Raw genomic sequence first — 14,787 nt, 5'->3', positions numbered from 1 at the left:
TCAATCATTTTATTTGTATTTATCCATTGTTAATGTTCGTCATCAAACCCTTATACTACGATTTTATTAATAATATATGTTGATAAATTGAGGGTTTAAGTAGGAAGAAAGCAATATTTATATTCAATCTTTTTGTTTATATTTATCTATTGGTAATCCATTATATTATGATTCTATTTGTAATGTAAGAGTCTATTTGTAATGAATATAATCAAGAAAAAAGATAAATAATATCACTTTTATTATAATTGTGCCTTATCTGATAGAAATGATGCATAATCAAATATTGGGGAGGAGGATCCCTCACTTAGTGTTGATATTCCTATTATTTCACCTTATGTTCTTGGGTAAGAAACAAATATAAAAAAAAACATTAACATATTGTGTGTAAAAATTAAAAGTTTTTTTTAGAAAATAGAAAGTCTAAATATAGATATCTCTAGCATTTCAAACTCATGCATAACGCTTATATCTTGTTCATTTATCCATTATGGATTTGCCTCAGAGGCTATATATGTGTTGCAATAACAATTAAGACTATGAAAAGTGAGCAGTCAAACGTGGGTGATCTGTGAAAAGATATACTTGCTTCGAAGTATGGAGGTTGGAGAAAGCTAATAATTGCTGGTAGGAATTCTGAGGAATCTAATTGGTGGAAGAATCTAAAGAAAGTTTGGTCATCGAACGAATGAGAAAATAACTTTAAGGACAAAGTTACGTGGATGCTAGGCGATGAAAAGATGATTAGATTTTGGGCAGATAAGTAGCTAAGTAGTGAGGCTTTAGATGTAAATTTTTTGAAGCTATTCTATATCTCCAATGATAAGTAGCTAATCTGTCACAGGTAGGCTCTTAGAACAATCATCAGTGGTTCAGGAAAGTGGAATGAAGATGAACCTTGTTTAAGTGAGAAGTGGGAGAAGCAAACCAACTCATAAATTTGTTAAATGATAAATCTCTTACAAAAGATACCGGGGATCGCTGGGTATGGAAGGTAGATGAAAATCTTGGTTATATGGTTAGTTCGGCATACTGATGTTTAAGGACGAAGGAAGAAGGGGATTTTAGGTCAACATACAAGTTCTTTTGAAGCATCAAGGTTTTACCTTTGTCTATGACCACTGCATGGAGAGTTATGGTTGAGAGACTCCCAACAAGAGTTAACTTGGAGAAAAGAGGGATAGTATTAAATAACATCTTGTGCATTATATGTGAGAAAGAAGAGGAAACAGAGAGTCATGTTTTCTTTAAAGGCAAAGTAGTTTGGAGGGTATGGTGTTTGTGTTTTAAGTGGGTGAGTGAGAAAATAATGTACCATTGGGATGCTTAAACCCATTTTTTGGAGTTTAAACCAGCCTAGGCAACCCAAACTACGAATAGATCATGAGTGTATATGGATTGTTGTGGTTGGGGAAATCTGGAAGCAAAGGAACCTAATCATATTCAAGAATGGTAAAGTGGATAGTTCTGAGATTTTTTTCTCTGGCTCAACTCAAGTTGTGGTCATGACTATCTAGTAAAGAAAGTTTAGCCGAATTTTCCTATGCCCAATGGTGCATGGAGCCTAAGGAATGCCTAAAATCCATCAGAAAGAAAAGATAAGGTTGGGAAAATGATGGATTGAATAGGACCTCTAATAGAATTGTTAGTAAGCTACATAGGGAAGAAAACTAGGATTTCACCTTGGAAGGCTATGGTGTGGTGGTAGTCAAATGAGTGCATATTTTTACCTCTTGTTGCATGTCTTTTTTGGGTTGGTGTGCTCGTTTCGGTATAGTGGGCTGGTGCTACTAATGTTACATCCATATCTATGTGGAGTCTTGTTGTCTTTTGCAGGGTTAAAGAAGGCATGAGAATAAGCTTTCATCCATGATGAATAAAGATATACAAACATGTAATAGAGTGTTCTTCCTTGCAATGTTGTGTTTCTTTGGTGTATTGAGTCTTGGTTCTTGAGTAGATCAAAGGTGGGTGTTTGACCTATTTGAGGCACGTTGTTATTAAGTCTGAATTTTCCTACGTATTTGAAGAAGATTATTCATGGTTTTAGATTTTTTTAAGAGTCTTTCCTTAGGTTTTTGGTGTTGTTTTGAAACATATTTTCTGTTGTGGTTACCAATTTTTTGGCAACTACGTAAAGGATATGGGATTGATCTTGATTTTTTTATCAAGGTTGAAACATCCATGAAGTATTCTAAATTTATTTAACTTATTTATTGTTGAGAAAAGAAAATACTATGAAAAGTATAAATATAGTTATCTAATAAATCTCACCCAAACATGCAAAGATAAAGACATGGTAAGTTTGAGCAGAAATAATGAAAGAAGAGATTGACAATGAACAATCCTTACAAAACAAAATCCATCTTTAGCATATTGAATAGAAAAAATATTATCAATAATATTTTGCCTTGCTAAGATAGATTTGTCCAAGCATATAAATATGGGGGTTGCTGGATTTTGTTCACAAACACCAAGATCTGGCAAGGGAACATCGTGTTTTTATAGGTTAGTTTCTCCTTTATTGGATGAGGATATCCAGCTTGTATGACATCTACTTCAATGTTTAGATCCCTCCAATATAGCTTTTTAGCCAGCTAGACTTTTTTTGTAAATATCATTTATTTCTGGATACTTCGTATGCAATATTTTGGACAAAAATACCAATTTGAACAAGTGAAGTTAGCTCCATGGATTCTACTAGATATTGACGTCCATGTCTTAATTGTACTAATCCAAAAATTTCCACCACATGTTATTCTTCCCAAAAATAATGTCATTTTTTTTTATTTCATAAACACTGCACAACAACCATTCATATAACCTTCCAAATTTTGGTTCGAGATTCTTTTCATCCTAGAATGATGCTGAAAAAAAAATCCTAGAATGATAAATTGTTGTAAGTGATATTGGTTATGTGATACAAAACACATTCCTATCCAGTTATTACATGAATTTTATGTAAAGGAGAATATTGCAGCTGAAAAAAATAAGTGATTGATAGTTGCATTTTTTAACCACACAAACACAAAACTTATCATCTACCTTCAAAGATATGTTCGGGACTTTAATACATACTTACGTATAATTTCTTTATCTAAAGTTTTAAATGAAAATGTAGCATGCTTAAATGTGCACCAAAATTATGGTGAAAGAAAAAAAAGTTGTAACAAAAGACCGGTGTTATCTTGAAAATTCATCAATAGTAACTTAAATTATGTGCACATGTTTCTATATTTCTTTTTAGATATTAAATCACAGCGATAACGAAACAAATAACATTTTTAAGAAAAAAACCTGCACTTGGTAGCCAGCTACGTTTTGGTCCCAACAGAGCGCATTATTGAGCAAAGTAAAGATTGCATAAACTCTTATTTTTGTCTTTGATACCATGCATGGTTGAAAAGTTTGAGGAGCATTTATTAATGTTTTTGGTATGCAAAATTTTGAGGAGTGTAGGCGACGTAAACATTAAGGCAAAAGGACCACTAACTCATTTCCGTTGTTTGAAATGAGCAACTTGCAGGGTGTCCAAATCATAACGCATTTTGGTTTACATGCATGACTTTGGAATTATCGGCACCTAAATATAGGGAAGAAATTAAACCAGTTTCGGATCGAAGAAGCAATTCTTAGTGAAAATAGCGTTTGGTATCATCGTTGCGTTAGAGGAATGATAATGATAATTACAGCCCTAAGATTACGTGCCCAAATCATACTCTAGAATATTCATGTTCACGGAAAACAAGAACATTCATACCTGATGCATGTTCAATTCTGTTTGGTTTTCCAATGCAACGTCGCATGTGATTCTTGACTTAGAATAACCCATTAGCTTTCTCACTATGAATAACTCTTACTCAAAACCGGGTGATGTCTGGTTTTAAGAAACTAAATGAAACCACGTAAATGAATTTGGAATGGAATATTGAACTTGTATAGAAACATATAATTAACAAGAAACTCAAAAAAAGTGAAAACTGGGTTATGAAATCTGTATATATTTTTTTATAGTTATCTACCTTGTACATGTTTTGATATAATTTTTACTTTGCAAAAATTGCATTCCTAAAATTTAAAAATAAGTTTAAATGAATGAGAAAGTAAAGAGGCTTGAGTTGATGAATTAAGCTCAAAAGATTTAAAACTACACAACTAACTTCTAATGGTCTGGTAATTTTTTTTAATTTAATTCTATGTGGAAACTTAAAATAATATATATATATATATATATATATATATTCTTAACTATTTTTTTACACGGTCACAGCTAACTTAATAAACTTGTTCTTAAGTTGATAAAACTTCTTTGGGTGAAAAAGTTCCGCCGTCAAATATGGGATGGATTCACTTTTTTAATCTATTAACTCATTTTAGTCCGTTTCAAATAATTCGCAGCAGCTTGTGCGGGTTAGTGGCAGGGCGGACCTATGCGGGATGGACGGATCCTTTACCATCCCTAACTACAAATGAAATCCACTCTCAGGTTTGTTGATATTTTTTTAATTTTTATTTACTTCAAAATTTTACAATAGTAAAATGTTTTTATTTGAAAAAATATAACTATTTTAAGATTTTATAATGTATTTATTTAAGCTTTATGAAATTTTATAAAACGAAGTTCTTTAAATAGAATCTAAACATAATCATTATAACTATTTTAAATAATATTAAAACGTATTTTATTTTATATAGATTTTAATGAAATATACTTTAATTAAACAATCCATTAACTAAAAATCACTTTAGGCATGATAAGTAATTATTATTATTAAGGTTAAATATTTGTAATTATAAATTAGTTCGTAATTAAAAAATGTTAAAAGAATTTACAAATTAAAACGTTCTAATTAATATTTTGTCATATACAAATTTAAAATCGGATAAATAGGTAAAAGTGACAAAAAAAAGTAACACATAACAAAAATCTTTAAAAGGATAATTTATCACTCACTCAGTCTAATTTAATATGTTTCTAATTCTTATAGTGATAATATTAATATTTTAAGAACTAATTAAGTGATATAAATAAATAAGTTTAAGAATTGAAGTCAGGATGAAAAAAAAAAAACTTATTTTGAATTTGTTTAGTTTCAAAATTACTACAACATCATTATCATAATAAAAACAATAATCATAATCATAATAAAAATAATAATAATAATAATCATAAGATGATATAAAAAAAAAAATTATAGTGGTCAAGAGTTTTATATATAATCGTTCTCTAAGACTTTTCACGAATTGCAATTTTTCAAAATTTTTATAAAATTAGTTGGATTTATCAAATACTTTAACTGATTTCATTGATCATATTATAATATTGTTTGTTCATCAATGTTATGCATGAGTTAGTTGTTAGTTTATATGTGTCAGCATAAGTTAGATTTTATAGTTTCTGATAAATTTTACTCAGCATGGATCTTCCAAATATTTCTCATGTCGATTGGACTTTTATGGAGGTTAGGAATATATTTGGTTCCTCGATTTTAATGGAAACTAAAGATGTGTATTTGATCTCTTAAATATTTGCAGAGATAATAAACCTTTATGTGAATCTATTGATCTTTGTGGAGACAATAATGAATCTTTACATTTAAAAAAATTGTTTTCGATACCGTATTTCGCAATTAGAATTAGTTATGGTATATTTAATTTAACTTATTTTAATTTTTGTGGTTTTGTGTGATGATTTCGCATATTTATGATATATTTAAGTTCACTTACTTTAATTTTTATGGTTTTCTGTTGTGTGATGATTAGCATAATAATCATATATAATAAAACTACCAATTTGTATAATAATTTAACAACGCATAATAATTATTTTAAAAATTATATCTTACATAAGTTTTTTTTTTTAATTTCTGATATTTCCTTTAGAAGTCTGAAATGAACATTTTAAAATATTATATTCTGTTTAAGAAGTTAATTTTTCTGAACTTATCTTTTTGGAATTCAATAATTCTTTATTAGTTCACATAATAACACTAAAAATATTATGAATTACTATAATGATTATCTTCTTTATATTCGCGAAAAAGATCTACATACAATAAAAAAGTTGTATTATATTTGATTTTAGTATAATCAATGTGAATATTTATTAGGTCGCAGTACCATACACGAGAAGAAAAACATTTGTTTCAGTTAAATGGAGTTTGAAAAACAAAAAGAAAGAAATAATGTGTGAAGTTCAGAGAAAAAGAAATGTATTTTCCCTTTATTTTTCTCTCTTACTTTCTTTTTCTTCCTAACTTAATGGAGATGGTGTTCCGCAGAGAGAGGACTTTGGAAGGAGGTCTTAGAATCAAAGTATGGAGCGAGGGGGTTGCTTAATTCAATTGCACCGAAAAGAAATAAGTATACATCTAGATGGTGGAATGATTTACTCAAAGTAAGTCTCTCTGACCAAGGTGACAACTGGTTCGATCAGAATATGACTTGGGAAGTAGGATCAGGAGAGAAGATCAAATTTTTTCATGTCTATAATATCACATGTGACATTACAACAAGGTAAAGAGGATTCAAGGTTATGGAACGACCCTCCATCAAACATTTTCTCAGTAAAATCTGCTTACAATAAGTTAGTAAATCACAGGCCGGGGGTATCAGTGTTCGGGTCTCTTTGGAATCTGAAGGCTATGCCCTCAGCCCTATTCTATGTGTGGAGGGCTCTCTTGAATAGGATAGCGACAAAGCAGAACCTGCATAAAAGGGGAGTGACATTAGGGGATACTTTATGTGTTTTATGCGGAAGGGAAGAGGAGACAACGACACATATCCTCCTTTTATGTAGGGAATCAAGTAAAGTGTGGAATATGTGTTTTAGCTGGATGGGAATTAGTTCGGTGAACCATAATGAGTTGAATTATCATTTCGAACAATTTTCTTGCATTTGCTTTAATCAGGAAGGTAATAGGTTATGGAAAAGTATTTGGGTCTCAGAAGTATGGAGTATATGGAAGCACAAAAACAGGGTCATCTTTAACCAAGCAAAGGTAGATGCAGAGGAAATTTTTACTATGGCACAAGTACAATCATGGGTATGGATGAAACATAAAGAGAAGAAAATTATATTCTCCTTTTCTGATTGGATTTTGTCACCTATAACCTGTGTTAGTATGGTAACAAGGTAAGTGCATAAGTATGTAAGCATTTTTTTTCATAATCTAATTGAAAGTAATTTAAAAGAGTCATTACAATCTTCTATACATGCTGTAAGTACGGTTGGATGTTGCAATAAATTGGCATCAGTTACTCAAGGTCAAGGGTATAGGTTGCTTTGTCTCTTTGAATTAGTTTGATTGGTGGGGAAGGTTGTTTTCTTGGTGCAGGTTAAGATGGTGGGGAGCAGGGAATCTATCCTGTACAAGAAGCTAGAAGTGAACAAAGTTCGTGGAAGGAGATTGAAAGACTTTTGCATCCAGCGTAAAAGAGTGCCTTCAATTAGTGGGATGTTTGTGGAATTGTTTATGCAGATAAAACTGGATGCAGATTTAAGTAGAAGTTCAAAGAATAATAATTATGTTACTGATGTAGAATCACAAAGGTTTTTCGTATATGTGGCAAAATGTTGAGTCCGGAGGAGGGTTTGGACTACTAGAAGCGTTCTACTTTCAGTGTGCTTTGTAGTAGCCAATTTAAGATGCTTATAATAGGTTGCTGATTTTTTTGTGTGCAGTATTGAGTTTGGTGATATAGCACAGTGACCAAACTCTTAAGCTGCTTTTTGGCTTTGAGTAGTGAGCCTTGAAATCTGCATAAAAGCTTCCTACATAGGGTATAAAATATCCCTTTTTCATGAGTTTTTAAAGTTGGATGGCATAGGAAGAAGGCGTGCATTTTATGCAATGTAGGGCAACTGTATTCATCTTGAAGGGTGATTTGAGGGATTATGTTTGAGGGGAGTTAGCTTTGATTCTTGAAGAGTTTGTTATCTTTCGGGAAGCCTATGATTGTTTTGTTAAGTTTAGAAGTTAAAATAACTGTACAATTTTTTAATTTTTGTATAAGGATTGAGACATCCCTGAAGTGTCCCCAATTTAATTTAATTAAATCTTTGCTTAAAAAAAAACTTAATGAAGTTTGAAAAACAAATACAAAGAAAGAATATGTGAAGTTCAGACAAAAAAAAAAGTGTATTTTTCCTTTTATTTTTCTCTCTTACTTCCTTTTTTTTCTCCTCGTTTAATTTAAACAAACAAATTTGACAAGAAAAGTAGGGCTTAGACAGAGAAAAATAAAAAATTGATGAGAACTTGGACTTGTAAATGAGTTTGAATCAAAGAATGATGTCTCTTTGTGAAAACAGAACAAACGATAGTTCCACGAAGCCGTCTTGCCTCCAAAATTTGTCACATGATTGTAACGTGACATGTTCATACACATATACCAACTCTCCAATCATTTTCCCTTCTTCTTCTCACCGTGTAACCAAAATATAAGGCTAAAGTACCCGAGGAGGTAAAAGAAAATTGTGTTTACCAAGAAAAATAAATTATAGTTTATAACCACTGCAAGTGAATAATGAGTTATATTTTACTTTCATGACACAAATGTCGAATAGAAATATGGAATGTTATAGGATTACTTTCTATTCATAATCCTAGTAAAATTCAATAAACTCTTATGAATATATTAAAAAATAAACATATTTATTTTTTAAACATAACTGTACAATAAAATTAAAATTCATTAAATATTAATTTTAGACGTACAAATAATTAATTAAATTAGATATTATTTTATAAATTAAAAAGTGTTGATATGTAAAATATTTTTTATTATTAATAAAAATTTATAAATTATTTTAAAAAAAAAATTATTTAGCATTAACTATCCTATTTTAGATTTTAAATTATTTTTTATAATAAATAATTTAGAATTTAAACTAATTAGTAAATAAAATTTTAATAATTAATATTAAGTAATAATTTAGAAACTAACTATAAATTTTTATTATAGAAACTACTTTATTAGATATTAATAATTTTTTAATTTATAAAATAATATTTAACTTAATTAATATAGTAACTAATTATATTTTTCTATAAAATTAATTTTCTTTTAATGATATTATTATAATCAATAATAATCTTTTACAGTTCTATATTTTTTTAATTAATTTTAAAAAATAATTTATTTTTTTATTTTTTAGTGAAGATTATTAATAAAATGTTATGCGTCTTTGTTTTGTTGTAAAATGTAACCTTCCATACTTTTATTTGTAGATTATCAAGTGAGATGACAACACATAAGTATTATTGTATGTATGGTCGACAAAAAACTGTCATACAAATTACCAACTTTTATAGTCTGTTTTTTACAGTTAAATGCATATTTTTAACATTCTTGGTCAAAACGTGGAACACGAGTAAATTTATTTGGCTTTCATAATTTGCACTGGATGAGGAGAACAATAAAGGCGAGGGGTGGTGGTTGAAAATTTGGTGTGTGGTTTGTGTGGAAAGGTGGAAGAGTTGTCCTGTCATCTGTTTTTCGTCTGCGAGTTTACCTGGCGAGTGTAGTGTCTTTGTTTTGAGTGGCTTAGAGTGTCGTTTGTTATTCACAAGGACCCTTTGGTAAACTTCCAACAATTCAGGTTGTGTTCGACTTCTGATGTGGTTAATGACGTTTGGGGGGCGATTTGGGTTGGTGTTGTGAGTAGAATTTGGAGACATAGGAACTCGATGACCTTCGACAGGGGAGTGGTAGATGTGCTCGAGGTATTTGCACTGTACAGGTAAATGTTTGGTCTTGAATTTTTGCAAAGTCCTGTAGTAATTCCTTTACGTACCCCAACTGGGTTTTGAACCCAGTGAATTGTATGAGGTTGGTTGTTTAATGTTTTCTTGAGTTGCTTTGGTTGTTCCTTATTTAAGTTGGAAGGGGTTTCTTGGTTGGAGGTTGGTAAGACGCTACCTATTTATGTATAAGGGTTGGATCACCCCTGAAGTGGTTCCCATTTATTTATTTTTTATTACTGATAAAAAAAAGGAGAACAGTAAAGAACTTGAGCTTTTCCTATTCTGATTTGGTGCTTTAACCTTTAAATTGCTTGCATTCATTAGGTACTTAAAGTTTATAAGCAAGGATGAACGAAGGGCAAAAATGGAATTATTGTATGCACAACACAGTGTATAACAGAAACTAAATGATGTGTAGGATGTGGAGGCAGATGCATGACAAATTACATAGCATAATTGTTCACTTGCTAATACAGTTTTGACGTCTACGTAGTGGATAATTTCTGGAAATTGCATCTTCTATAAATAGTAACTTTCTAGGAAAACTCAATACTTTTTAACCTTCATTTTCTCTGCTTTTTGGGTAGGAAATATGCAATTTCGTCTCTGTTGAGCTAATATAGACTCATTTTGGTTTTGTTTATAAAAGAATTGACCTTTTTAAGTGTATTGTTTAATTTTATTTATTTATTATTGATAAAAAAAAATCAGAAGTAAATTTTAATTATAACTCAAACCGTAAAAAACCGAACTTTATAATGAGAAAATTGTATTTAAGATATTTTTATCTTTAATCGATTTGAGCTTGTGTTTTAATTGGTGAATTAGAATAAATTAATGTATGGTCACTTTGCAGCAGATAGCAACGTAGCTTCCCCCACATGCTAAAAGTGTGAAAATCATGCGTTAGCTTATGTTTATAGTTAGTTTAAGAGCATGTTCGATTGTTCAGTTTGTGTCAAATTTTGTCTCATCCATGTCGAGAGTCAATGTTGATGGTCATGCTTGTTTGCTGTATGGAGAGTAGGAAGGTTCCTCCTCGCCACAAATTATTCATATGAATCTTATTATTACATATATGCAATCAATCATGTTTTCCAGAAAAGCTTAGTATTGGTTGTTAATGGTGACATTTGACATAAAAGAGTGTGGAGGGAAACTACCATGAAGCACAACCCTTAACTAATCAACCAATTACTAAACAACTAACAATTTCTGTTCATCCACTCTATGAAGCTACGATCAAAACAGGAGCTTTATGTGATGTAGGACGTTCTCATTGTCACTTATTTAAAAAAACCTTAATGTTGGAAAAGTCACAAGTTTTCCTATACACTGATCTTGTCACTAATCTTTATTATTATCATTTTCTTGTATACATCTTTCTTTTATACATCCTGCTTAGAAGTTCAGTAGAATAAAATAACAATGAACAAATCTATGTAGGTTTCAATAAATCAAAAGGTGAAAAGAAGCTTAGTAACTAAATCAAACAAAATTTCAGCCAAAAACTACAAAATCAAACCTTTTATTGGCTAAGTGAATAATCAACTTTACAAGATATTTTCTCTAAGTATCTTCTATTTAAATTTATCTGACTTCGTCTTTTGGATACCCAATACAGATTTACTTGCATGAACAATATGCTTGGACAAAGACACCTAACAACCACAACCACAATGCAATTAATTATAACCAACGGACTTTGCAAACATATCTGGACTTTTACTTCGTACACCCCAATACTTTGTTCCTACACATCCAAGAACCATGACTATGTAAAAAGTTATCCCTCTATATTGTTCCAAAGATTTTAGATTTAATTTTTTATCTTTTATTTTGGACTGTATAACTAGAGGAGACTTTCGATAATATTTGATATCTATATAAAGATTACAATATTTAGAAATTACTATTAAAACTATGATATTTATATATTCATCTAAATGTTTGTAAATCTCGTTTAAGTAACGATTTATATTATTTTAAATACATCCTATTAAATATTATTATTTACATGTTTTAATTTAAATAATGTAATGAAATAATATTTTAAAAGTCCAACACATAAAAAAAAATTAAAATAAACTTAACTAACCATACTATCTTTATATCCTATATCTATACTAGAAAATACACATATTTAAATATGAATTACTATTTGTAATTAAAATTCTTTATTATGAAATTACACAGTCAATTAAATATAATAATAAATTGAAAATAATCTTTTAAATAGCATAAAACAAAAATAAACGGAAAGCACGTGCGTACACACGGTCTCGGACTAGTAGGAAACAAAAAGAATAGAGTTTAATTTTTGGGCAGAGGAGTATTTTGGTCTTTACATATTCTTGTATGGTGTACAAAGAAATTAAAGGGGTGTGCAATCCTATAAGCTAATTAGACTGGGCCAGATAATCCAGCAGGCCCATTTTGATACTTCCGTTTCTCGCGTAACGCACACATTAGTTGCTAATGCTTTAAGCCGAGACATTTGAGGCGTTGTGGTTTCACACTACATCGTCGTCTTCATAGTAAAAACCCTAATTCCAAGTTGCAGGGGAAGTAGTATCAGAGCTGTAAAACCCCAACGGTTGTGAAACGCGAAGAATGGGAGGCAAATGTCCGCACAGGAGCGTGAAGAAGAGAAGATATTCTCACAAGACAGCACGCCGAACCAAATTTGAGTTGAAAGGGGACGATATGGTTTACGCGCAGCTAAACAAACCCGATGAAGACAAAACCCCTTTACCCGTCGACGAAGATTTGCCTGGGATGGGACAGTACTATTGCCCTCACTGCGAGTAATTTTCCTCTTTTGTGTGTGCATCTTTATCAATATACATAATGTTTGTATATTTATTGATTTTTTAACATGAGATTGAAAAGTTTGGGTGTCGTGGAACACTACGATGCCAAGTTTAGGTCATAGGAATAGAAGATGAAAAGGGTACAAGGGTAAGAATATAGAATTGAGAGAACAGTAGAAGAGATAGAGGAGAGAAAACATAGATTTTAGGTCATGTCTGATTCACTTTTCAGTTTCTGGTTTTAAAAACTGATTTTTAAAACTGTTTAATTCAGATTGTTCAATAACCCAGAGAAGATGAGCTCCTTATAATACTGCACTTTAGGAGTGGGTTTATAGTTAGCATCGCTAGCATTTTTCTTCTTGCCGTTTCAAACTTTTAATTGGAGTGGGTTTTCTTCTTTCTCAGACTAATTCAGTTCAATCCCATCCCACTTCTCCGTTTTGGAGCAACATGGGAGAACAAATCATTATGTGTTTTGCTTTAATTCTCAATTTATTTATTCCGTTTTATTATACTTTAAGGAATATGGATGCTGAAGTATTTGTCTCCAAGCTCTCTTTTTATGTTCCTTTTTTGGTTGTTGGTTGGTTTCATGATTAGATAGAGTAACTATTTTGATTTCTGCAGTCGGTACTTTTCCAATGTAACTGTGAGGGATGAACATTTTAAGACCAAACGACACAGGAAGCGGTATGCTACTTTTTCTTATGCTTTGTTTTTGAATCTATGCTACAATTCTTCCCTGGTTTATATTGGTGAAAATTGATTTAATTTATAGAATTCTTCCCTGATTTATATTGCTTCTAATATTACAGTTTCATTGTGTAGTGTAAAACAAATGATGGGTCCTGCACCACATACTCAACTTGATGCCGATTTAGCTGGTGGGATGGGTATGCCAGACAATGGACCAAAGCTGATGTCTATGTAACTTCGTTTTTGGTAGTGGATGGAAAGATTGTCTTAGGAACTGGAGTTATAAGATATACTGCTTGTTTATTACACTACAACATAAGCAGTATTAAATTTTGAGTGCTATATGTTTTGTTCAATTCCTCTATTTTGTTTAATAGATGAAGTGTTGGGAAACAAAATTTTAGAGGGTTTGAATTGGAGTTACAGCTGATTTTGATAATCCGTCATATGGAATATAGTGGTTGTTGGATATATATCAAGTAAAAAGTGATTTTAATATAATTTATTAGGTTTGGATATTTGAATGGAATCTGTTTTTATAATAAACCTGGAGACGAAAATGTGCCCTGCAGTGCTCTCTGAGAAATGCATTAGAGGATGATGGAGAAAAAAAACGGCAATTGCATAATTGATACCTTAAAATTTATTTAAACATAAATCACCTCTAGCATTCTATGTTGGAATTGGTTACAAATGTTGATTATAGTAGAGTAATGTTGATTAACAATTTTTTTGATAGAATAAATGATGTAAGCTTTATATAATTAATGTTGCTTAAGAAAAAAAATGTTTTCAATGAGATGAATTAACTAAAATAATATTATAAGTATTAATATTGTATTTGTTGTAAGACTTATAAATTAATTAAATATTCCTTTTATTAAAAAATTAACTGAGTCTAGAAGGAGGGTTTGAATAACAAAAATAAGTTTAGTACTAGTTGACTTAAATATATAGGACATGTCTAATTCTTCTTTAAGACAATTGTTTTAGAGGTTTAATTAATGAAATAAATTATTATGCGAGTATAGAAATAACTTGTTTTAGGATATGTCTAGTTTTTTTGAGACTAAACCTCGAAATCGATAGTAGAAAAACTTCCAAAGAGAACGAATTAAGTTCATTAGGATGCTTAAGTAGTAATTGTTTGTGTAATATATCTCTTATATGACTATTACTTGATCATATTTATTATGATAAGATATTCTTAGAAAAACTTTGTTTTCTATTGCATCTGACATTTGTTGTGTCAAGATACATTTATAAGATCTATCATTCTTCATCACAGATTATATAATCATTATGCATTGTTTTATCCTATCTATTTATTGTTTTTTAATTAAACAAGCTATAATTAATTATATATTTTCTAGAATAAAATAAGTAACAAACACTAGATTATACTACCTTAATACAAAAATGGTCATAGGAAAACACAATTTTGGAAATAATTTAAACAAATCTTAATCTTTTCTATAAGTTTTTTTTCTTGAAAGAGAAAGATATTTTTTTATGACTGTTCAAAA

General features: G+C 30.3%; 1 protein-coding gene across 1 annotated transcript; it reads left to right on the top strand.

Moving 5' to 3' along the window:
* Positions 1–12,219: 12,219 nt before the first annotated feature.
* On the top strand, positions 12,220–13,659 carry LOC137830250 (uncharacterized). The gene is made up of 3 exons (XM_068637451.1): positions 12,220–12,556; positions 13,193–13,255; positions 13,394–13,659. Exons 1-3 carry the CDS (start codon positions 12,363–12,365, stop codon positions 13,494–13,496), a joined length of 360 nt encoding a protein of 119 aa, XP_068493552.1. The 5' UTR covers positions 12,220–12,362; the 3' UTR covers positions 13,497–13,659.
* Positions 13,660–14,787: the final 1,128 nt, after the last annotated feature.

The sequence above is a fragment of the Phaseolus vulgaris genome, chromosome 7 (assembly GCF_000499845.2).
Source record: "Phaseolus vulgaris cultivar G19833 chromosome 7, P. vulgaris v2.0, whole genome shotgun sequence".
NCBI lineage: Eukaryota > Viridiplantae > Streptophyta > Magnoliopsida > Fabales > Fabaceae > Phaseolus > Phaseolus vulgaris.
This window is presented reverse-complemented; position numbering and strand designations above follow the sequence as displayed.

Excerpts from the sequence above, each read along its gene's own strand:
- LOC137830250 (XM_068637451.1), top strand. The coding sequence starts at position 12,363 with ATGGGAGGCAAATGTCCGCACAGGAGCGTGAAGAAGAGAAGATATTCT. Across the intron at positions 12,557-13,192 it reads TACTATTGCCCTCACTGCGA|TCGGTACTTTTCCAATGTAA; the intron begins GTAATTTTCCTC and ends TGATTTCTGCAG. Across the intron at positions 13,256-13,393 it reads ACCAAACGACACAGGAAGCG|TGTAAAACAAATGATGGGTC; the intron begins GTATGCTACTTT and ends TTCATTGTGTAG.